This window comes from Lacerta agilis, chromosome 16 (assembly GCF_009819535.1).
Source record: "Lacerta agilis isolate rLacAgi1 chromosome 16, rLacAgi1.pri, whole genome shotgun sequence".
NCBI classification, from domain to species: Eukaryota; Metazoa; Chordata; class Lepidosauria; order Squamata; family Lacertidae; genus Lacerta; species Lacerta agilis.
In genome coordinates, this window is record NC_046327.1 from 6,507,053 (window position 1) to 6,532,786 (window position 25,734).

The 25,734-nt window shown below is 44.2% G+C and overlaps 1 protein-coding gene across 1 annotated transcript in view; it reads left to right on the forward strand.

Annotated features, from left to right (window-relative positions):
• The first annotated feature begins 3,217 nt into the window (after positions 1–3,217).
• Positions 3,218–25,734, forward strand: part of LOC117061098 (atrial natriuretic peptide receptor 1-like) — a 32,561-nt gene continuing 10,044 nt past the window's right edge. The window contains exons 1-11 of the mRNA XM_033173784.1: positions 3,218–3,272; positions 5,374–5,519; positions 6,902–6,974; positions 9,322–9,469; positions 10,256–10,342; positions 11,944–12,087; positions 14,321–14,442; positions 16,402–16,543; positions 19,512–19,560; positions 23,919–24,038; positions 25,427–25,520. Of these exons, the coding sequence (XP_033029675.1) occupies positions 3,218–3,272; positions 5,374–5,519; positions 6,902–6,974; positions 9,322–9,469; positions 10,256–10,342; positions 11,944–12,087; positions 14,321–14,442; positions 16,402–16,543; positions 19,512–19,560; positions 23,919–24,038; positions 25,427–25,520 (1,180 nt within the window). The remainder of the gene's footprint in view (positions 3,273–5,373; positions 5,520–6,901; positions 6,975–9,321; positions 9,470–10,255; positions 10,343–11,943; positions 12,088–14,320; positions 14,443–16,401; positions 16,544–19,511; positions 19,561–23,918; positions 24,039–25,426; positions 25,521–25,734) is intronic.

Genomic DNA, 25,734 nt, shown 5'->3' on the forward strand with positions numbered 1-25,734 from the left:
AACTAGATTTCAGGGACAGATTTAAGGTAGTGCAAGCGGTGCGGTTGCACCAGGTGCACAGCCAAGGAGGACGCCTTTTGAAAGCTCTGTAAGCACCTGCCTAGCTTCGGGAAAAGAGGCGTGAGGGCTCTGACTGGGTGATAGAGTCTCTCTGCGTCCTTCCCGAAGCTGGCCAAGTGTTTACTAGGCTTTGGGAGGATGTAGGAGGGCTCTAGGATTCTGCCAGAGCCTTTCACCTCCTTCCCAAAGCCTGGCTTAAGGGCTGGAGGGAGGGCATCAAATGGCCTTGCACAGGGTGGCATATTACCAAGGTCCACCCCTGTAGACTTGGACCAGGCAGCCTTTCAAACAGAGCAGGGGTGGGGAAACTTTGGCCATCCAGATGTTTCTGAACTACAACTCCCATGATCCCTAGCCATTGGGGCTGATGGGGTTGCAGTTCTGCAAGCAAAACAATCCAAGACTGCTATCGGAGGGCCCATAGAGAGCTTTCTGGGGGATAAAAGGGTCTCTCACCATTGTGCTAAAATGTCAATGTTGTGTTTAAAATGTCAGGGCGGAACAAAAGCTTACCAAAATTTTAGTTCTGACCGTGACATTTTAACTTTGCCATTGAGCCATCCGGGGGAGGGGGGGAGGATTACTGTTGGATTTTGGATTTGAATCTTTGAAATATTCATGGGCAATTTGAACGGGGAATTCTAAGATAACTTTTGATTTTGCAACCATGTGGTCTAACTTGAATTCATTCACCTTTAAAGCCCAAAATGACCTGAGTCTAGGATAGCTGATGTAACAACAACTGTAGATCCCCATTTCCCTTCTTTTCCATATGATTTGCTCATGCTAGGAGACTTTGCCATGGCTTATCCAAACTTAGGCTGGTGGTTTTGAGGAGAAGGCCCTTCTGTGTAGTGGTACCCACTGTCTAGAACTTCTCCTAAGGGAAGCTTGCTATGTCTGTTCTCCTTCATCCTTCAGAAGGCTGGCTAAAGTGTTTTTATTCTAGAGGGCTATGGGGCCAGCTGATGTTTGATATTATTGTACTATGTTTTAAATCAGGGATAGCCAATATGATACCCTCTGGAGATGTTGAGGACAACAGCTTCCACCATCCCTGACCATTGGCCATACTGACAGGGGGTGATGGGAATTGGAGTCCAAAACATCTGGCCACTCCTCTTACGAAGTATTCTTATGTGTTGGTATGTTAAAGCTGTTGTATGGTATGATGTTTTCATATTTTGTAAACTGCTTTTTGCATTCTGTAAAGTTGAGATATACATCAACTGGTAATACTACAACTAAAATAATTTAAGCTTCCAAGAGCACTGAAATTCAGGGTTTTGGAGGTTAAGAAAGTGAGATGCAAAATTGGAAATCACAGGAAATTACAAATAAAAATGACAGATGCTTAAGACGTTTCATCTGACATGCAAGAATACTAAATGTACTCAAAAGGGCTGAAAAAGTGGGGCCTAACTGCATAATTCATTTTAAATTATTGGGGTGTTATCCAGAATTGCACTAAGGCTGATTATATATTCCCCTTTATTAAGCACAGAATGTGACATTTAATGTCATTTCCAACAAAAGTTTACTGTTACATGAACCTCTAAAAGAGTATTTACATGACACTGAAGCTGTATCGTTTAATTTAATCTGCTTGGCAAAAGGGGAAAGGTGGCATTTGTGGACCATGGATCCCAGACGATGGCCAAATATTCACCCACACCAAGTCTACTGCGGGCAAAATGACACAGAGAAACTGGACAGCTAAGGTAAATAAGGTTCAATCCTCCTCACGGACTCTGTTTCACTCTCTTTCGGACTGCTGGGCAAAAGCCTGAATTATCCATTATTCCCCTTTGCCAGCCTGGTGCCCTCCAGATACCTTGGACTACAACTCCTGTGCTGGTTGCAGCTGATGGGAGTTGTAGTCAAAAACATCTGGCCTCGGTAGGCCACAGTGGGAATTTGGCTAGCTTAGCAGCTGCTCAGGACATTATGCTCTCTCTTTTTTAATCCACCAAGAAGAACTGACCACATTTATGTCTCAAGAGCTCCAGGCTACCTTTAAGCAATTGTTGCATTGAATGAATATTCATTACATATAAATAGAATAGAATAGAATGGAATAGAATAGAATAGATCTTTATTGTCATTGTCCCCTTGCGGGAAACAACTAAATTCCTTGGTTGCTATATCAACTCAAATAAGGCACTCCACATAATTTAAAAATACTAATAAACATAGTACAATACAGGACAATATGACAAATAAAATAAGATGACTTCAGAGTCCAGAGTTTCCATTTAAGGCCAAAATTGCTCTAGGAAAGAAACTGTTCTTGAGACGGCTCATTCTCGCCTTCATTGTTCTGTATCTCCGTCCCGATGGCAGAAGCTCAAAGAAACGGTGACCAGAGTGCGATGGGTCTCTTGATATGTCTAATGCCTTTCTGTGGCACCTGATGGTATAGATACGTTCTAAAGTAGAGAGTGAACAGCCAATAATACTCTCTGCTGTTTTGATAATTCTTCGCAACAGGTTCCATCAATCAAAAGAAATGGCCAAGTATCAGCCTAGTATTGTGATTATGGCACAACATGGGGTTAAAAAACCCCCACCTAAGTTGACACTGGGTTTGATGCAGCATTATATATATATATAATGGGGAATGGAGAACCTGTGGACTTCCAGATGTTGTTGGACTCCAAATCCCATCATCTCTAGTTAGCATGGTCAGTGGTTTGGTATGATGGGAGATGGAGAGCAAAAACATTTGTAGGGTCACAAATTCCCCATCCTTGCTGTACATCATGCAGCTATTAGGGCATCTTGACTTAATGTGGGCAGCAGCTTTCTGATTCAGCGAACTCTTTAAAGTCCTTTCACAGGAATTATTAAAAAGCACAGTGGAACAGGGCACTGCAATGTTGCTGAAAATGTTCATGAAAAGGGCTCCCCCTTTCACTTAGCTAGATCCAGGTTCATTTAGTTATTCAATATTTCTTCATGCAGCATTCAGAATACATGACTCAAGATGTGGTGATAGCCTCTAGCTTAAAAGGAAATTAGACAAATTCTAAGAGAGTAGGCTATTAGCTATGATAGATAAATCGAATCTACATATTGTGTGTCTGGAATACTGTGTCCAGCTCTGGGCACTGCAATTTAGGAATGATATTGATAAGCTGGTTGTGTGCAGAAGGAGATGATCAAGGTTCTGGAAACCAAGCCTTATGAGGAGCATGAGTTGAAGATGATGGGTATGTTTAGCCTGGAAAAGAGAGGCTGAGAGGAGATATGATAGCCATCTTCAAATATCTAAAGGGCTGTCACATGGAGAATGGAGCAAGCTCTGGAGGGTGGGACTCAAACCAAAGGCTTCAAGTTTCCAGAAAGGAGATTCTGACTAAACATCAGGAAATACTTTCTGAGAGTAGGAGCTGTGGGACAGTGCACGGTCTCTCTTGAGAGGTTGTGGCCACCCATCCTCTCTTAAAAACCTCCAAGAAAGGAGAGTCAATGTTTTTAAGCAGAGGTTGGATAGTCATCTGTCATGGATGCTTTAGTTGAGAGACCTGTGTTTCAGGGGGTTGGACTCGATGACACAAAGGGTCCCTTCCAACTCTACGATTCTTTGATTTCTATGAGTTGTGGGATGTAAGAATCAGGTGCAGTCAAACACAACATTTGCAAGAGTAGACATGAAGGTTGTCTCAGTCTTCCAGCCGGTACTTCCTGCTTTCTAGGACTGAGATGACACTTCCTGTGTGTAACTTGAGATGGGCGTGGCCTCTCTTTAGCAGAAAGAACCAGAACAACTGCCTGGCGACCATCTTGTCTTGTCTCTCTCACGATGCCATCTTAACAACAGCATTACTAAGACGCACCCTTAGCACTAGGCCAAGAGAAGAAAAGGGGGACTTTCCCCCATAAGGAGATAGTCACCACATTTACACTATGTTCTAACCTTTTAAGTCTTCCTTCTGGGAACCTTTATGTGAACAGATGATTACTTGTGAGTAAACATTTTATACTTTACATAAGACTGTGTAGTGTCTTGTTTCAGGAGGGATTAAACGGGGAAAGTACCAGGAAAATGTTTACAGAGACTTTAGCGAGTCTGAGGAAGCTATCTGCTGTGCGTATTATTAAAAAGGGGAATGTTAGCTCTGCTGATACTGTTCAACTTGTAAAGACAAGTTGGGGTAGGATATCGAAGACAATATATCCTCCCCCGGATTCCCAAACATTCCCAGATGAGTGAGACGCTATCTCTGCGGATAACAAATGCTGGGGACTAACAGGGGGAAGGTGACCATCTCCACAGCCCTCCTTGGGAGACTGCAGAGGCATCTGGGTAGCCAATGACAATCTGGACTAGAATGGTTCTCGCTGATCTCATTGGGTTGCCGTTCTTCTTTCTCTTCCTCCATCTTGCTTGCCTTGCAGGTAGTCCTGGTGCATGTGGGCATGACCTCTCTCATTGCACACATCAGGGTTGGGAGAATGCAGGCTGCTTTGGAAGCCCAAACCATGGTCCTACCGGCAGTAGGTAGGCCACAAAACGGTGGGGGTAGTGAGTGAAAGCGTTCAGAGAATGCTTGCATTTCCGTTGCTAGGATGACTGGGGGGACTTGAACATTCATTAGAACTTAATGTATCATTTCCCACATCACTGGAAACCTTCCTTGTCCTTGCTTGTGCAAAGAATGACAATTGTACAGAAGATTCATTGTGTCATGGGCTTGATCGCCAATGCCAGAACCATTGGTTTCAGGCAGCGCAAGTCATGCTGGATGTTGGGATGTCAGCTTCCCCTCTTGATTGAAGAGCCTCAGACATCTGTCAGTAAAGACACATTTTGATTGAAGGCCTGTTTTTAAGGAGGGTAATTATTAATAATAATAATAATAATAATAATAATAATAATACCCAGCGCATCTGGGTGGGTTTCCCCAGCCACTCTGGGTGGCTTCCAACAGAATATTAAAAACATGATAAAGCATCAAACATAAAAAACTTCCTGAAACAGGGCTGCCTTCAGATGTCTTCTAAAAGTCAGATAGTTGTTTATTTCCTTGACATCTGATGGGAGGGCGTTCCACAGGGCGGGCGCCACTACCGAGAAGGCCCTCTACCTGGTTCCCTGTAACTTCACTTCTCACAGTGAGGGAACCGCCAGAAGGCTCTCGGAGCTGGACCTCAGTGTCCGGGCTGAACGATGGGGGTGGAGACACTCCCTCAGGTATACAGGGCCGAGGAGGCACCCATCTCCCTTTGATCAGCCTCAGCCACAAAGGAATATCCTGGTGCCGTTCCATTGTATTATTAATTCTGAAATCTCTTTCTCTTTGTGCTCAGTCTGTGGGGATGACATCTGCGAGGATGACGAGGGCTGCTCCACGTGCCCGGCTGACTGTGGCGAATGCCCGTTGGCAACAGACATCAGGATCGCAATTGCCTTACCAATATGTCTGGTCTGCACTGGCTTTATTCTGACAGTCGTGGTATGTGTTAAGTAGAACTTCGCCGCCACTCAACTGCTCTCCTCCATGCTTCCCCCCCCCCAATCTGGTCCCTCTTACTTAATCTTCATTTTATAATGCAACGCAGCATAAACACAAGTTCTACTTCTTTGCTGCCCTCTTGGGTGTACCTGGATGAGAAGCAGCCATCGCTGGCTCTGCCTCACAGGGGGAGACGCATTCCAAAATAGGCAGTTGCTACCTCTTGAGTGTGCCTCCGAGGAGATTATCTGACAGCTGAGGACACTTCCCTCTCTGTTGTGTTTGCAACGCAAACTGTCTCTCTGCTTTGTGAAGTTGCAGAACGGGACTCGGCAATGGGTTAACGTTTGCCTCAGATTCTGTCTGTAGGCATTTCTTTTCTAGCTGGTAGGAGATAACAGAAGAGAACTGTCTCTCAGTCTGCTCAGTCTTTCAGATAAACACTGTGGGGGAGGAGAAAAAGTAAATGTTTCCTTTGCCCCCCACTCAAAATGATGATATGATGATGATGTGAAGCACCAATGGTGCAATAACCTGTCATGTGAATTTTACTAATGTCAGGAATTCAAGAAAAAAAGTCTAAATCTCTGCTTATAGATTTCTGAAATATTAAGCAGTATGTACAACAACAACAACCAACAACAATTTATTTATACCCTGCCCATCTGGCCGGGTTTCCTCAGCCACTGTGGGTAGCTCCCAACAGAATATTAAAAACACAACAAAACATCAAGCATTAAAAACTTCCCTAAACAGGGCTGCCTTCAGATGTCAGATAGTTGTTTATTTCCTTGACATCTGATGGGAGGGCATTCCACAGGGCGGGCGCCACCACCGAGAAGGCCCTCTGCCTAGTTCCCTGTAACCTCACATCTCGCAGTGAGGGAACTGCCAGAAGTCCCTTGGAGCTGGAACTCAGTGTATGGGCTGAACGATAGGGGTGGAGACGCTCCTTCAGGTATACTGGGCCGAGGCCATTTAGGACCGCATCTCCCCATGTAAACTGTCACAGACTCTGCCTTCATGATCTGAGGCCCTTCTTTGTGTGCTTCCTTCATGTGAGGTCCAGAGGGTGTCAACATGAGAACAGGCCTTTTCTGTGGTGGCCCCCCTGTCCGTGGAATGCTCTCTCCAGGGTTCGCCTTGCTCCTTATTTACACATCTTTAGTCGCCAGGTGAAAACATACCTCTTCAACTACATCTTGGGCTGATTAATATTGTACAGCCTTTTAAATGTGTCTGTGGGAAGGGAGGGGGGTATTGTTTCGCTGTTCTCATGCTTTTATCCTGTATTTTATTCTGTGAACCGCGCTGAGATCTTATGATGAAGATTTTATGATGAAGAGCCTAGGGATGAATTTGCCCTCTCATGCTTTCTTTAGTGGTTCCAGTACCAAAAGCAAAAAATGTTTTGGGATGAAAGCTGGATCATAGACTTCAGCTGCATCAAACAAGGTCTGTAAGTATTAGTATCATCAATATCATCTCATGGAAATGACTCAAAACAATTTAAACACACACATCCCAGTGGTCAGGGATGATGGGAATTGTAGTCCCAAAACATCTGGAGGGCCGAGTTTGGGGATGCCTGGCTTACAGTCTCTTCTTTTAACTTCCAAACATCTGTATTTTCCTCCCTTTACAGAGCTCAGCACTTTCAGCCTTCTGTACCTCAGTTAGGCCATGCCTTGCAGCTCCTATGGGAGATTTCCACTTTTACCTTCTCCTGCAGCTTTGCTCTCTTTCCTTCAAGCAGAGAAGTAGCACTCCAACACTCCATGCAACTTAGTAGTGTTCACAGTGGATTCTATAACAAATTCATCTTGCTTCCCATAAAATGGAGTTTCTCTTTCACTACATACCTCCCTTGTGACCAACGCTAACCAATCACACGAGAACTACTACAGAACTCTCTAGAATTCAGTTACCAACCAATCAAATTTAAATACATAGTAAAACATGCAATCATTTAAAATTTCAGTGATTTGGCTGTGGGGAGCATCAATTACCAAGGTCTGCCCCTGTTTGGATGGCTTTCAGTTATCACCTGCTCCTAAGCCTTTGCAGGAGAAGGAATTTCAGCAGCTGCTAGTTCATTAAGCCAGAAGTAGCATTTGATGCCATCTGGGAAGCTCTCTGAAGCCAACTATGTAACCTGCCTTTCTTAAGCTGCTGGAGGGGGGGAATATCAACTTTAAACATAATATATCATTTTGAGTATGAGTACTTCATACAAGAGTTTATGGTTTTAATGTAATATATTAACAGCACTTTCAGTTCATTATTTGATTCCTCTTTTTTCAATTATTTGTGGATAATTTTTTTGGTTTTGATGAGACTTGGCTGCCCTCCGCACATCAGAGACCCAGCTAACGAACTTGTTCTGCTGAAAGCTAACAAGACCAGACAAAACTATTAGTGCTACTGTCAGCATGGATCTAGCAAAAGAAAACACCCCAAATTGGGAGGCATAAATTTAGCATTCAAGGATAAACAGGCAAAAGAGATGATAACACTGTTAATTAAAATATCTGGAAAAATAGACATAAATATGCAAATCTGACAGGAAAGAAGTAGCAACGGACAGAGCTGTGCAGAAAGACAAAAAGATGAAACAGAAAAGAAATTAGGAAGCTAATCTTGGCTTTTATTAAAAATAATAATTATGCAAAGCCAAGTGTTTCATCATTATGTTGAGTCTGAAATGTGTGTGTGTGTCAAATAACCCAGATGGCTGCAATAAAATAAATTCTGATACCTTATCTTCACTATATTAAAAGCATGACAGCCAAATGATTCAGAATGTTAACCGTGTATGTAAGCCAACCTTTTAAAAGTTTCAGAAAGCTATGCAAACCCTTCTATACGATGGGTCAGCTCACCATCAGTCTTCGGCACACTGCTAGCAGTGAACAAACACTCAAATGGTACTCTTCTTCTTTAGCGATCACTCGTAGCCAAGTAAGATTGTCTTCCATGAACACAGTCTTAACGGTGAGTCCGTAAGTGGCTGTGGAGGCCAATTCTGGATCCACACATCCTTCCACAGTGGGGGACATAGGTTTCTGGGTGGGAGTTGATCACAGTGAGGGTTTGCCAAGTGTGCCTTCCTCTTAGTACATTTCTCCCTTGTGTCCTTAGTTCGAGCATCTTCAAAGCCCATGACACCTTTAGTAAAGGCTGCTCTCCAATTGGAGCACTTGTAGGCCAGTGTTTCCCAGTTGTTGATGTTTATACTACATATTTTTAGATTTGCCTTGAGACAGTCTTTGAAACTCTTTTTGTTGACCTCACCTCTCCTCAGATGGTACTAGAAAGGTACCAGCAGAGCAAACAGTTTGCCGATTTAATCCTGGGCCATAATAATAATGTTCAAGTCTTCTCGCCAATGTGCATTCAACCAACCTACAGGTGAAACTCGAAAAAAATAGAATATCGTGGAAAGGTTCGTTTCTTTCAGTAATTCAACTTAAAAGGTGAAACTAATATATGAGATAGACTCATGACATGCAAAGCGAGATATGTCAAGCCTTTGTTTGTTATAATTGTGATGATTATGGCGTACAGCTGATGAGAACCCCAAATTAACAATTTCAACTTTGGAGTTTTCATCAGCTGTATGCCATAATCATCACAATTATAACAAACAAAGGCTTGACATATCTCGCTTTGCGTGCCATGAGTCTATCTCATATATTAAACTCCAGTAGCTAATGAAAACAATTGCTTACATAAATGGACTTTTCCACGATATTCTAATTTTTCGAGTTTCACCTGTACATCTAATCTCCTGTTTTATCAGAATACATGGCAAGGACTGCAATGGGGAGCGCCCTGAGTGTGCCACTTCAACCCAGCGCCTCCAATACCAGCTGCCTCACGACACTGAGCTCCTGTACAGCAGCTGCCAACGCTTCCAAGATGAACTATTTTACGCAGACGGGGATCTAGTAGGTGCATTTTGCAGTCCTTTCGCTCTATTCTATTACTGGAACATGGGAAGCTGTCTTATGCTGAGTCAAGCCTATGCTCCGTCAAGCCCCATAATGAGGCTACTGCATCAGACCAAAGGCCTGCCCAGTTCAACTTCCTGTTTCCCACAGTGGCCGACCAATTGCTGTCATGAGAAGTTCATAATTTCTCACTGGTGCCAATGGGAGATCTCCTCCCGATGCAAATAATGCTTTCAGCGATGGGATTTTCCTCAGGGGAGGAAAGCATCAAATTCTCCCCACTGCAGTGACCCTGATAATTTTTGTTCCCCCGCAGCTGCTGCTATTTGCATATTAAATACAAAGGCACATGTTGTCCCACGTGGTTTGGCCAGCCGCCATTAAGCTCACTAGTGACTCAGCTACATTAGTAAAAAACAAACAAACAGTGTTTTGAATGCATTATACACATGCAACACTAGATGGCACTGGAGAGTAAAAAAATTCTATGTGATTTTCCATAGAGTTTTTTTTCCCTTTTGTTATAATGATTTAATTTCTAACTTATTTATAGTGGAGGGTTTTCCTGTGTGTCGATCCACCCTAGGTGAACTATGGCTAGTTGCCACCTCTCAGCCTACCTCGCAGGCTCTAGTGTGGAAAAAAGAGAAAAGGAGAAGAACAATGTATTGTGGGGGGTTTGCACCACAGATAATATAACTGTATTAGATAAATATACGGAGGGTTTGTGGTTTTTTTTTATTTACTTCTGGTTGCTAAACCAATGTCTTTGCCTTCTTCCAGTGATGGTAGAACAGTGGCCATCAAGAAAATAATGAACAAGACGTTTACTCTCACTAGGACCATCCGTAAAGAAGTCAAACAAGTGAGGTAAGCTATTTTTAAAAAGATTTATGGGTGCCTTTGTAGATATACACCCACAAGTGTATCTTCCTTAAATTTGAATTCACTATCCACTTGCTTCAAAAAGTGAACTTAGACATGTACTGCCTTCACTGGCATATTTAACTGTGTGTTTCAGCATCAACTAGACATCCTGTCCTATGATATCTTGTATGTGCTGAAGGCATACTAAGAAGTCCTTCCCACATCCCTTCGTGTTTTGAAGCCAGCAGCAGGCTCTGAATGGCTGAGAGGAATAGGGGTGGGCCTTGGTAATATGCTGCCCTGTTGAGGCCATTTGACACCCTTCCCCCAGCCCTCGCAGCACCGGCTTAAGCTGGGTTTGGGGGATTTATTATGTATACCCTGCCCATCTGGCTGGGTTCCCCCAGCCATTCTGGGAGGCTCCCAACAGATTATTAAAAACACGATAAAACATCAAGCATTAAAAACTTCCCTAAACTGGGCTGCCTTCAGATGTCTTCTAAAAGTCAGATAGTTGTTTATTTCTTTGACATCTGATGGGAGGGCGTTCCACAGGGCGGGCACCGCCACCGAGAAGGCCCTCTGCCTGGTTCCCTGTAACCTCCCTTCTCACAGGGAGGGAACCACCAGAAGGCCCTCAGAGCTGGACTTCAGTGAATGATGGGGGTGGAGATGTTCCTTGAGGTATAGAAATGTGGGCCTTTTATGGGGGGGGGAAAGATAAATACTGGAATTCTCAGGAAATAAACCCATGTGACAGAAGCCAAGAGTCCATGGCGTGATCTTGAGCCTCATGGTCAAATAAGAGTCCCTCCTAATAAATGAGGAAAAAGTAAAGACTTCACTACCAGTGGAACCTCCCACAATTGGTTTCCCGTTTTGGCTCAACTCTTTCAGTCTCCATCTCTGTCTCCCTCACTCCTCACATATCATGTTCCTCTCTCTGTTGCTCAGTCACAACTGATCAGAAGTTCTGTGGGCCCTCTAATGATGCTGTCCCTTAATCCAGGAGTGGCCAACATGGTTCTCTCTTGATGATGTTAGACTACAGCTCCTATCATCCATTACCGTTGGCTACGTTGGCTGGCGTTGATGGAAGCTTCAGTCCAGAAACTTTTGGGGGACCTCACGTTGGCTGCACCTGTGTCCAGTGCTTTTTTTAAAAAAATGTTTAGGGGTACTCTCGTTTCCTTACTCATTTTGAAATACTGCCCCTCAATGGGGCCAAACTTAGATTCACAAAATGTTTATGAGTATGCGTACCCCTGTGTACCCCAGAAAAAAGCACTGCCTGTGTTCATCTATAGCAGCTTTTAGGAGCTAGGACGGACACACTAATTTACAGAAGAATCCTATGCATACCTACTCAAAAGTAAGTCATGCTGAGTCCAGTGGAACTTACTCCCAGTCAGTGGGTTACAGGCTTACATATGGTTTCCACTCCCAAAGTAACTACTGCACACTGGCTACGGAGTTGTTCTGGGGCTCAAGCCCAATGTCCCTTCTCAAGGAGAGGCTCCTCTTGCAAGGGAAAGTGTCCAAAATGCAATGTTGGGTTCTTAGAAAGTATATGGCACAACCCAATTCCTGTCTGCTTGTCACAGAGAACTGGACCACCCAAATCTCTGCAAATTCATTGGAGGCTGTATTGAAGCGCCAAATATCGCCATAATCACGGAATACTGCCCTAAAGGAAGTTTGACTGACGTGCTGCTCAATGAAGACATCCCTTTAAACTGGGGCTTCAGGTGAGAGAAAGGTGGGAATAGGTGGAAGTCAGTGCTGGCATTTTCTTCACAGTTCCTGCTAGGGATGAGTGAAATCTGCCAATTTCGGGTTGTTGTTTTTTTTCTCTCTCTCTCTCTATCCCTCCCCCATCTTAAATTTAGTTCTGCACATCAGTTTGTTTGTTTGTTTCTTTGTTTTAATTCTCATGGAAGTTCACCCACATTTTAGTCCAAATTTATTCTTATATGTGATTGTTTATTGTGGAAGCTGCCTTATAAGGGTTTGTGTTCCTGACACTCACAGCAAAATTTCTTTCTTTCTTTCTTTCTTTCTTTCTTTCTTTCTTTCTTTCTTTCTTTCTTTCTTTCTTTCTTTCTTTCTTTCCTTCCTTCCTTCCTTCCTTCCTTCCTTCCTTCCTTCCTTCCTCTTTCTCTCTCCAATTCAAATTAGTTCTTTATATCGCATGAGGAAAAAGAGAAGCTATAATGTATTACAACAGCATTTATAGAATGAGAGTGTATTATATTTTTTAGAATCCCTTATATTAAAGTGTTAATAACAGAAGCCAGTATTTGGCGGGTCAGAGGTTGTCTTGCTGGTGTGATTTGCATCATTCCCTTCATGGACAAATTCTCAACAGGAAAAAAAATATGTAGCTGCTATATTGATATGAGATAAGATTATATATAGATGAAATAACAACAAAGCCCTCACTGACTTTCAGACTGATAAGAAGCTGTGTGTAATCTTTTCACCAGATGGTGTTTTTGATAGAATATGGGATTTTAATTACAACGAGGCATCATTAGGTAGATAAGATGCCAGTGTGATGATGAGCCTGAAGTGATCTTTAAAGAGTGACTGACAGAGAGAATCTTACTTTGGGATCAAATTGCTGATTATATTTTTTGTGTATGGGTAGGGCCATAGTGCAACTTTTGGGGGGGGGGAAATAAATAACTGTTGTGCATTGTTTAAGGCAGGGGTAGTCAACCTTTTTATACCTACCGCCCACTAATGCATCTTTCCTGATGGTAAAATTTCCTTACTGCCCACCAGTGCTCGATGGAAGGAGGATTCAGCTTGTGCCGTTGAACCCCCAACCACCCACCTAGAATCCTGAAATGCCCACTAGGGACCAGGTTGACAACCCCTGGTTTAGGGACTCAAGGCTCCAGCTAGAAGTTCCAAGAGGTGCCATCAGCCAATGTCTTTTCTTCTCTGCATCTCAACAGTAATGTCTAGTGAAAGAAGATGCATGGTATGATCATAAGAAATCACAGAAACCATAGAATTGTAGAGTTGGAAGGGATCCTGGATGGCCCTTGTGGTCTGCATTGGACTGTATGGCCCTTGTGGTCTCTTCCAACTCTATGATTCTATGATTCTATGATCTAGTCCAATGATGCCACCACCCTTGGTATTCTCTCACTACTTCTTTGTCTACCGCTTGTGATGGGCAAAGAACTGCAAAGAAATGCTTGTGCGGGCTGATGAGAGTTGGAGAGCCACCCATACCCTAGATTGGTCCCCCACAAATACTCTAGATTACTCCTCCAGCAGATAGCATTGCACATGGAGCAATGCAAACCTAAGTTTTCAGGAGGCACGCGTAAGGGATCATTTTCAAGTACACTTTTCTAGTTTGACATCATAGAAACGTATGGTGTAAGAAGGAGGCGACCTAGTGCAAGCAGGAAGTGAACAAGAAGAGCAAACCGTCTGTGGATGTGAGAGGGGTGGCGCTGTGGGTTAAACCACAGAGCCTAGGATTTGCCGATCGGAAGGTCGGCGGATCGAACCCCTGTGACAGGGTGAGCTCCCGTTGCTCAGTCCCTGCTCCTGCCAACCTAGCAGTTTGAAAGCACGTCAAAGTGCAAGTAGATAAATAGGTACCACTCCGGTGGGAAGGTAAACATCGTTTCCGTGCGCTGCTCTGGTTCACCAGAAGTGACTTAGTTATGCTGGCCACGTGACCCAGAAGCTGTACGCCGGATCCCTCGGCCAATAAAGCAAGATGAGCGCCACAACCCCAGAGGCGTCCATGACTGGACCTAACAGTCAGGGGTCCTTTTACCTTTACCTTTAATTATTGAGACTCTTTGTGGAAGCCATACTGGCAGGCCCTATTGGATGCAAGTCAAACATCACTGCAATCTTTGCCCATTTGTTCCCCGGAGCTCTTGAAGTGTAAGTCTAGCCCTGTGGTTCAGTAGGCCATGTTAACACCGATTATTATCCCCACCACCTTAGGCTTTCTTTCGCCACAGACATTGCTCAGGGAATGGCGTATCTTCACCAGCATAGGATCTATCATGGGAGATTAAAGTCCACCAACTGCGTCATTGATGACCGCTGGGTTTGTAAGATTTCAGGTAAGCGGAATAGAAGCTGTTCTCTCTGTGCTATGGAAAAGTATGAGTAGATATTGCCTTATTATGGGATAGTGCTGCTGTTGTCCTCGCGGTCGCCATCCCCACATCTCCTGAAAACGACGAATCTATGTGACGTTACATTGCAAATGTCAGATTGCTCAACTTAGACCCACTAGCAACAAACAGCAATTAGCAACGCGTCTTCGGGGTGATTATAGAGTGGGGTTGTTGTTTATTAACACACGTAATGTTTATCATCTTAATATTATCATCTTAATACCGGAGGTTCGCTTTGCTATTTCTCACAGCCATATTGTGAACACTCACTGGATAACAGTAAAAAACAAAACCCCAAATGTTTGGCAGATCAAATTCAAAGGGAGTTGAAGGAACAGACTGGCAGATACTCTGTGCGTAGATAATAATGTTCAAAGTGCTTCACATATATGAATAATCCTTGCAAGACTGCTATAGGGTAGATCAGAACTATTATCTGTGTATTGCAGATGTGGGGGGGCTGATGCAGGGAGACAGTGGCCTGTTTTAACGTCTGCCTACTGAGCTTGTGATACAGACAGGTTTGGAACCAGGGACTGTCAGGTTCGCTGCTCCTTCTCATTCAGCCTGACGCACAGATTCCAAACACATCTGCTTACTCCCTAGTGAGTGTGTTTAGGATTGTAGCTTAGGCACTATATTACAGTAGCCCTTGGACTGTATGCAGCATGTCATGTACATCATTTTATTTACCCCTTTAGTCACATGTACCCTTGGGTAATTAATGAGTGGCAGTTAAGAACCTAATTAATTAATTAAAATATCACGTCAGGACTTGCGATGCTCCCCGAGTGATGCTCCCCAGCTGTTAAGATCTGCTCAGTAGGATCTGTCATAGATTAGACCCTTAGATGTTGTGCATTTGTAGGGACGTGGGTGGCGCTGTGGTCTAAACCACTGAGCTTCTTGGGCTTGCCGGTCAGAAGGTTGGCGGTTCAAATCCCCGCAACGGGGTGAGCTCCCGTTGCTCTGTCCCAGCTCCTGCCAACCTAGCAGTTTGAAAGCACACCAGTGCAAGTAGATAAGTAGGTACCGCTGTGGCGGGAAAGTAAATGACATTTCTGTGTGCTTTGGTTTTCATCGCGGTGCTCCATGCGCCAGAAGTGCTTTAGTCCTGCTGGCCACATGACCCAGAAAGCTGTCTGTGGACAAACACCGGCTCCCTCGGCCTGAAACGAGATGAGCGCCGCATCCCCATAGTCGCCTTTGACCAGACATAACCGTCCAGGGGTCCTTTACCTTTTACCTTGTCATAGATTAGACCCTTATATGTTATGTATTCCAGGGGAATGAGCTAGGACTTTTCCAGGGAGACTTCCCTGGCTCCATTCCTGGAGAGATTCAGGCAGGGAGATGAATCTTGTCCTGCCTCCCCATACCTGGAATTCAGATAGCAGCATTTGGGAACCTCCCTGCAGCTTAATCTATTTGGGCCCTTGCTTGTATTTGGAGAATAGCCCTCCTTTCTCTTAGTCACAGTGACAGCCAATCAGATGTAAATATGTGACACCAGCCCGGAAGGCAAACCAAGCTAGTTTGGAATGACAGCATGTCAGCTGTCCTGTATAGACCATTGTGAAGTGAGAGAGTCAGATGTTCATCCTTACCAAGTGACAGCTGTCGGATGCGGGAAAGGGCTGGTTGCTACTGACAGAACTCTGCATGTGAAATGCTGATGCGGAATATTTAAAATGTGACTAATATTCTGACATCCAGGGAATTTGCTCCCATCCTCAGGTCCAGAATTTGCTGAGGAGAATTCATTTCAGCTCCAAACTGAGGCAGCCCATTTCCCAACTGAGAGTGTTGAAATGAACATCTCCTGTGGCACTCAGTTCAAAATAATGCAAAAAATTCTGATCCTTTTTTTCCCTTCCCCACCTTTGCTTCTCCTTGTCTCAGACTATGGCTTGCAGTTCTATAGAAAAGAAGATGATTTAATGGATTCCAATGTTCCTCATAAGCACTTCACACAAATATATCTGGCGCCTGAGGCTCACGCCACACCAAACTTTGAACCAACTCCAGTTGCAGACGTGTACAGGTGATGATGATCATAAATGGATCTCCCCCACTCCCCTTTTTAATGTATAATCGAAGTAAACTGTGTTACTATATGACGGAACAAACATGGGGGGGGGGAGTTGCTTTTGCGTTGCTGGAATTATTTGCTGTTTTGCAAATAAGCTGTGACTACTGTACTCCTACTGGGACATGGGTGGCGCTGTGGGTTAAACCACAGAGCCTAGGGCTTGCCGGTCAGAAGGTCAGCAGTTCGAATCCCCGCGGTGAGATGAGCTCCCGTTGCTCGGTCCCTGCTCCTGCCAACCTAGCAGTTCGAAAGCACGTCAAAGTGCAAGTAGATAAATAGGTACCGCTCCGGCAGGAAGGTAAACGGCGTTTCCGTGCGCTGCTCTGGTTCACCAGAAGCGGCTTAATCATGCTGGCCACATGATCCAGAAGCTGTACACCGGCTCCCTCGGCCATTAACGTGAGATGAGTGCCGCAACCCCAGAGTCGTCCGCGACTGGACCTAATGGTCAGGGGTCCCTTTACCTTTTACTGTACTCCTGTATGACAGATTATTCTTTCATAATCACGTTGTCCCATTCTCTTTCTAACATTCAAAGCATTACTTCTTTGCCCCCTTCAGATCTTCACAAGGCCACCCAGCATAGCTTTTCCAAGTTGTCTGAGGCCTTCTCTAACTCAGTTCCCCCCAGATGATGTAAGTACCATCAGTCCTAGCCAATATGGCCAATACAGTCGTACCTTGCAAGTCGAGTGTAATCCGTTCTGGAAGTCCGTTCAACTTCCAAAAAGTTCAGAAACCAATGAGCGGCTTCTGATTGGCTGCAGGAAGCTCCTGCAACCAATCAGAAGCCGTGCCGGACGTTCGGATTCTGAAAATTGTCCGAAAACCAGAACACTCACTTCCAGGTTTCAATCGTTGGGAAGCCGATTTGTTCGGGAGCCAAGGTGTTTGAGATCCAAGGATTCGACTGTAGTTTAGTGGGTTAGGAGTTGTAAGATAAGAGCTGGAGTCCCACAATATCTAAGCCTTCCAGTATGGTATCCGAGCTGTTTTTCAACTAGCAGTCTTATGAGTTCTTTGCTTGGTCTGCTTTTATTATTCTGTTGAGTCTCCTTATATATTTTTCATTGTTCTGTTTTATTTATTGTTAATATTATGAATAGCTATTCATCGTCCCAGGAGCAGCATACTCATTTTTCAAAGAACTGAACGACATAGACTAAAGTGGCACAATCTGGGATCACTTGGCAGCATGAATAATTTGTCCCCATTATGGCAGGCAGTTCTTCAACCCTCTGAGGCCAATTTAGGGAGAAAGAGCTTGAACTTAACAAAAACAGCTGCGCTCTGTGCCTTCTGTTGCATGTTCTGCACCCACAGCCTGATACATGCTTCTTCAGCATATCATCAGACTGGCCTCTTTGGAGGTGTGGAAATGAGTGTAATGGATCAAGTCCTCTAACGTTGGGTCCTCTTTTAGCAATGCATCGAGGTTAATTCCCATTTAGGTAAAGGTAAAGTGACCCCTGACCATTAGGTCCAGTCATGTCCGACTCTGGGGTTGTGGCGCTCATCTCGAGTTAATGGCCAAGGGAGCCGGCATACAGCTTCCAGGTCATGTGGCCAGCATGACTAAGCCGCTTCTGGCGAACCAGAGCAGCGCACGGAAACGCCGTTTACCTTCCTGCCAGAGCGGTATCTATTTATCTACTTGCACTTTGACGTGCTTTCGAACTGCTAGGTGGGCAGGAGCTGGGACCGAGCAATGGGAGCTCACCCCATCGTGGGGATTCGAACTGCCGACCTTCTGATCAGCAAGCCCTAGGCTCTGTGGTTTAACCCACAGCACCACCCACTTTTAGCAAGTTTCAAAGGTGTTTCACAGATGTCTCATCCTCTTAGATATAATGTCGCCAGAAACAAAAGGGGGCACGGGCTCCTGCGCCTTTAACGGTGTAAATTTGCATGACAAACTAAAAGCCCCTCTTATGCATGACTGTTAAGAGTGCAGGAGCTCTGTTCTCCTTTCTTTACCTGTATGGTGATGACAGTCATCAGTCTTCTGATTGTCAGCTGTAGAAGCCATCCACACTTGCACTGGGCATTTTCTGAAGGTTCCTGGAGGCACATGTGGTACTTCGTTTTACATTCATACTGGGGTTAAAGGGAACTTTATTTCATTAGCCATAGGGCATAACAATGTTATTTATAAGGAATGGGACCTGTACTTGGTTGAGTTCATTGAGCAGGAAGATGGCACACCGTCTGATGTAGACAGGAGAGCACCTCACTATGCTAAATAATTGGCTTTCTTTAATCAGTACCTTCATGACTTATTTAAAGATACTAGCCCCAATCCACCTGAAAGTTGACTGCTACTAAAGCTACAACCCTGTGCATACTTTCATGGGAGCAAGCCCTACTGAACAGAGTGGGACTTATTTCTAGGTAGATATACATATGGTTGCACCTTAAGTTCCGTTGAAAGTAAGCAATCGTAAGCCGAAGTATTGTTGCTTTCAATGGGGCTTAATCACCATGGCTACGTTTAGCCAGATGTGAGCTCTTTCACAGTTGTTGCCTCTTCTTGGTAGTGGCCCCACATCTGTGGAATTAAATTTTGCTTGAGATTAGGGAAGCTCTACCCGTCGATTGTTTGAATGGGCTCTGAAGGTCAACTGCTTCCACTTTTCATGAGTAATCTAAACTGAGCTGCAAAAAGTTTTATCCTTAGTTTGCTGTGTCTTCGGGTTTATGCTTGTGGATTTGTGCTGGCTTTTAAGATGATTATGAATTCCGGGTGTTCTAGAAGTTTTTAGATATGTTTTGCATTGCATGACGTTTGCTTAATTCCGTCTTCGTATGCCGCTTTGTTGAGTGCTTTCTCTTGACAATTGGCTCCTGCATTTAAAACAAAAACTAATCATTCCGTTTCCAATGTTTTGCCACCGGCAATGACATATCTCCAATTTTGCAGCTATGCCATCATTTTAATCGAAATAGCAACAAGAATTGACCCCACCCTGGTAAGATCTATGATGACTGGTACTTGACTGTTCTGTTCCATTTGGGAATTATTTTGTGTGTTTTAAAATTGTAGTTGTTTTGTTTGTTTTTATAATTGTATACTTTATTGTTGTAACCTTAGAAACCTTAGAAATCAATAAACAAATCTAGTGTGTTTGCACTAGAGGAAGCCACTCGGGCACCTGGGGTCCTCGTCGCCCATAGGGGTGGGTCGAGGGCGGGGTGATCCACCCATAAGGGTGGGCCACACCATGGGGCCTCCAGAGTCTGCCTGCCTCCTCCCACTCAGCCGCCCTACAGCTGGGGGGCAGGCAGCGGGTGGACCGTTTGGGCTGCGCAGAGCCCAAACTGTCATTGAGCGGGAAGAGGAAGAGAGATGTGTGGCTTGGGCGCGCTGCTGGCCCCGCGGTGAGTGCCGCCCGGCATTTTGTCACCCCCTCAGTGGTGACACATGGGGTGGTCTGCACCCCCTCTGCCCCCTTCCTCCGCCCCTGTGTGTTTGGGGGGGGAGTTGGGATTGTTGGGATTTTATGTAGCCGATGTCTTGGCTAGTCTGATTAGTATAAATCACATGAGTGTCTGAGAAGTGTGGGAATGGAAGACTGTCTTATCTCTTCCGTCTGAGAGTGTTACTGTACTGTACTTTCACTTTTGCTGTCTGCATTGCTTATTCTGCCAGACATGATGACAGATTCTCTGCATATATTGTGAATAAAACGTAGTTTAGATCTACAGATGTTTCCTTCTTCTTGCTGCGTGATGCCAGAAGACTTGTGTGCACTTTTCATACGAGAAGTGTTGCAGAGAGGCACTCTGGAGTGACGGGACATGCCAGCCAGAGACGTGCCTAATGGGAGACACTCAGAGGCACTGGGGGTCTCCCCAGTGGGAGACTGCTTTTGGGGAAAACGGGCAGAGATAAGCAGTTAATTATTACTGAGCCCTCAGGTTTCCCCCTCCCAATATTAGATTTTCATATATTTTGTGCAAAATCTTGCATAATTTCCAAATTAACTTGACTGGTTCTTCGGGTAATTAAAGATCTGCTTTTAAATACTTGAGAATTAGAGTGTTATCTTGGTTTTGTTATGCTGAGATGGCCAGAATGCTTGAGTCGCACAACCATGCTTGGGTCATCTTAGAGTATTCACAGATCAGTGCTTCTCTGTTGACCTGTGGACCTTACCAGCTAGGTAAGGCAATCGTGACTGGGCTGCCCCAAAGCATGTGATTTGAAAGAGGGTGTCTATAGAGTATGTAACTCTTACTGATTTCTGTTCCGTGATTACAATCTACTAAATAAATAAATAAGACACTGTGTGTGTTTTCCAGAAAGATGATACACAATCGGAGGGATATTCTTTGTGCCCCGCTTTGACAGAATTAATATCAGAAAAATCTGAGCACGCCTGTCCCTGCCCTGCAGAATATGTGGAGGTAAACCAAATGCTAACATACCCCTGTCTTCTTTATGGTAGAATTATTGTTGCAGAAGTGGACTGAAGTTGCCAGCTGGGTAGGGGGCAGGGGGAGGACTGCCTTGGTCTGCTGCTCATCCATTTAATAGCAGCTTGATCTGCAGAAACCAGCAGGTGAAGTGTTCTGTGATGATGAGATGAGCACTATCATCTGCTAGCATCCGTGGATCAGGCTGCTGGGGAAAGCACAAGGGGTCTGTGAAATGTTTGGCAACCGCAGCAGATACGATCCATGATGCATGTTGCCCTTGAAAGAAAGCGGAGGTTTCTTTTTCACTTAAAAACAAAACATGGGAGAAGGAGAAGGAGAAGGAGAAGGAGAAGGAGAAGAAGAAGAAGAAGAAGAAGAAGAAGAAGAAGAAGAAGAAGAAGAAGAAGAAGAAGAAGAAGAAGAAGAAGAAGAAGAAGGGAGTTTCCAATTCCTCCTCCAAGACTCTGCAGAACAATGTGTGGCTTTAATACCCTTTAAAAATAGTATTATTCTGACAAACTGAAATGTCAGCTTGTCTCACAAAAACAGAATGCAGTAAATGATGCTTTTAATATGCAGCTACTGGAATTTTATGACTTCCTGTGGTTATAAACTGTCAGATCCATGATCATATTTAATAGCTGTGATGCTCTAGCTTCTGCATTTGAAAGGTGGCTGTCAATGAGCCAAAATATGTGTCTGGAGGGGGGAAAGTCTGTCTAGTTTAAAATTCAAGCATCACCTTGTCATTTTAGTTTGTCTGCCTGGAAAAACAAAATAGATTCGGGGAAGCCAAGACCACTTCCCCCTCTTCCTTGTTTCTTTTAGAGCAGGGTCTACAACTTTTAAAGACTTTTTTAAAGCTGTTTTAAGACTACAATTCCCATCATCCCTGGCCACTGGCCCTGCTAGCTAGGGATGCTGAGAGTTGCAGTCGAAAAACAGCTGGAGACCCAAGTTTGGGAAATCCTGCTCCAGAGTAAACTACTTTGAAAGACCTAGCTACATTGCATCTGTATATTTTCTCCAGTAGTAATGTACGGAAGTGAGAGCTGGACCATAAAGAAGGCTGGTCGCTGAAGAATTGATGCTTTTGAATTATGGTGCTGGAGGAGACTCTTGAGAGTCCCATGGACTGCAAGAAGATCAAACCTATCCATTCTTAAAGAAATCAGCCCCGAGTGCTCACTAGAAAGACATATCCTGAAGTTGAGGCTCCAGTACTTTGGCCACCTCATGAGAAGAGAAGACTTCCTAGAAAAGACCCTGATGTTGGGAAAGATGGAGGGCACAAGGAGAAGGGGACGACAGAGGATGAGATGGTTGGACAGTGTTCTCGAAGCTACTAGCATGAGTTTGGTCAAACTGTGAGAGGCAGTGAAGGATAGGCGTGCCTGGCGTGCTCTGGTCCATGGGGTCACGAAGAGTCAGACACGACTGAACAACAACATTTTCTCCTATACAGGGCACAACAACTAGCTAATTGAATTCACGTTTTTCCAAAGTTTGATTATTATTGGCTTGTGGCCACAGAGAGGTGGGCTTTTCCCTCTGGTGGTGCCAGGGTTGTGGGATGCCCTCCCTGCTAAAATAAGAGCGGCACCATCAGTGTTGGCCTTTTGAAGACAAGCGTTCCCCTGAACTTAACTTCTGATTCTGTCATTTTCATTGTTGCACTTCTGAATGGTTTGTTTTACTGTATACAGTGGTACCTTGGGTTACATACGCTTCAGGTTACATGCTCCGCTAACCCAGAAATAACGCTTCAGGTTAAGAACTTTGCTTCAGGATAAGAACAGAAATCGTGCTCCGGCAGCGCAGTGGCAGCAGGAGGTCCCATTAGCTAAAGTGGTGCTTCAGGTTAAGAACAGTTTCAGGTTAAGAACGGACCTCCGGAACGAATTAAGTTCTTAACCCGAGGTACCACTGTATTTGAATTAAGGCTGTTTTAATGCCCCCATGGACCTGTTGCTGTGCATTTTATGTACTGGTTTTATAGCTGCAAGACCACTTGGGAGCCACTTGGGCATATAAGTGGTATATAAATTAATTAACAGTAATAATACATTTTGATAAAGTGTTGAGCCTATTCTGGCAACTGGTTAAGAGATGCTGACTGCTGGAGGCCAGAACCTCATTTGAACTGGAAGGGGTTTCATGCTATCTTGTATCTTTTTCTTTTTCTAAATTATATTTTATCAAATTTTCAGAAGTTTAACATACACTTTTCTTTTGTCGACTTCCCACCCCCTTCTTTTTCTTCCCCTCTGCTGAACCCTACTTTCTATCTCTTATACCATAACAACAACACTACAATCTCTCATTCCTTCTGTTGCTCGTAGTTCAAACCCTGCTTGCGAGTTCATCATACTATAATAGTTCTTTAAATAGTTCAAAAAGGGCTTCCATTCTTCTATGAAGCAACCATCATTAGGTTCTCTTGTTTTAGCCATTAGCTTTGCCAGTTCTGCATTGTGAATTATCTTACTTATCCATTCTTCTTCCTTCCATTTTTGTGCATAAAGAATCCTAGCCGCAGTTGTTACGTACATAAACAGCTTAAACATCTTTTTTTGGAACTTCTGTCCCTGCAATCCCTAAGAGAAAAGCTTCAGGGTTTTTGTTTTGGTATAATCACTTTGAACATCTTTTTTATTTCATCATATATCATTTCCCAAAATACCCTTGCTTTCTTAAAAGTCCACCACATATGGAAAGATTCATCTGCCTGTTTACACTTCCAGCAATCATTACGAACCTTCTTATACATTTTAGACAATTTGTTATTGTCCTTACATCGTTTTCATATAATTTTGTTTCAAAGTATAGCAAGCAGTAGCTTTCCATATCAGCTTTTCCCATGCATCCACTCCTATATTATGTCCTAAATCTTCTTTCCTTCTTGCAGCTGATCAGGAGGTGTAGGAAAAGCAATCCAGCACAAAGGCTTACCTTTGAGCAAGTCAGGAAGTTGCTGCAGAAGATGAACCCAAACAAAGTTAGCCCAGTTGACATGATGATGACTTTGGTAAGAATCGTTCTTAGTTGGACCGGAGAAGACAACTCTTGGATGTGCATGAAAACGTTCTTTAGGAATGCACATTCTGTGTCACTTGCTTGAAGACAGTAAGGTGGCAGTAAGGAAAGAGGGCATATGATTTTTATGAATTAGCAAAGATGCACACCTGCCAATACCAAGGCATACTTCATCATCGTTATCTCTGTACAACAGACATTGTGCGGAAACATTATGTTAATAAAACTAATGAGGATGTGAAGGGCAGGTACTTGCAGAGGGGATCCAATGGACAGGAAAGAAGTTGCTTAACCATTTCCCCGCCCGCTGATACTCCTCTACATATGTTTAGGGAAGTTTCTAATGTTTGATGTCTTATCATGTTTTTAATACTCTATTGTGAGCCACCCAGAGTGGTTGGGAAAACCCAGCCAGTACAAATAATAAAGGTAAAGGGAGCCAACCATTAGGTCCAGTTGCAGACGACTCTGGGGTTGCGGCGCTCATCTCGCTTTATTGGCCGAGGGAGCCGGCATACAGTTTCCGGGTCATGTGGCCAGCATGACTAAGCCGCTTCTGGCAAACCAGAGCAGCGCACGGAAACACCGTTTACCTTCCTGCCGGAGCAGAACCTATTTATCTACTTGCACTTTGACGTGCTTTCAAACTGCTAGGTTGACAGGAGCTGGGACCGAACAACGGGAGCTCACCCCATCACAGGAATTTGAATCGCTAACCTTCTGATCGGCAAGCCCTAGGCTCTGTGGTTTAACCCACAGCGCCACCCACGTCCAAGTAATACAAATAATAAATTATTATTATTATTTATTGTAGGATATTTTAATAGTTCCCCCACTCCATCCCAGCTTGCCTGTGAACTGGAAGCAAATCTACCTCTGGCAAAGTGGTGGAGGTTGCATTTGTGGGAGATAACTGCCAAGCGTGGGAGAGCTTCAGCATTCCTCTCTCCTGTTCGCTGGTCCTCTTCAGGAAATGGACCTTCATTCAGCAAACATGCTTAGGGACATGCATTTCTCAAAGAAAGAGTGAGGACTGGTTACCAACCTCTGTGAAATGGTACAGATATCGGGGGGAGGGGAATCTGATCAGATAAGCAAAGGAGGATTATACAGTGGTACCTCGGGTTACAAACTCCGCTAACCCAGAAGTAGTACCTCGGGTTGAGAACTTTGCCCCAGGATGAGAACGGAAATAGCACGCTGGCAGCAGGAGGCCCCATTAGCAAAAGTGCGCCTCAGGTTAAGAACAGTTTTGGATTAAGAATTAAGTTCGTAACCCGAGGTACTGATGTACCTCTTTATTTTAAAATTTCCTATTATCTGACACAGAACGTCCTAAGGGTTGCTTGTGTTGAATACATTTTTGTTCTGCCTGCCTAGATGGAGAAATACAGCAAACACCTGGAGGTGTTAGTAGCAGAAAGGACTCAGGACTTGACGCATGAAAAGCAGAAGACGGACCGTTTGTTGTACAGTAAGTGATTCGCACCAATGGGAATGCAGCTTATTCCGATATATGGCTTTGCTAAAGGGGGACTTCAGTTCTGTGAGTGCTCCCATCATGGTCCTGTCAATAGTCCGAGTAAGGAATTCAAGGCAAAAATCCAGGGCAGAGGTGAAAGGCACTCAAAGCACCTTCAGGACCTTGGAGAGTTCCAACAGTCCGGCTTAGGAAGCTATGCAAGCTA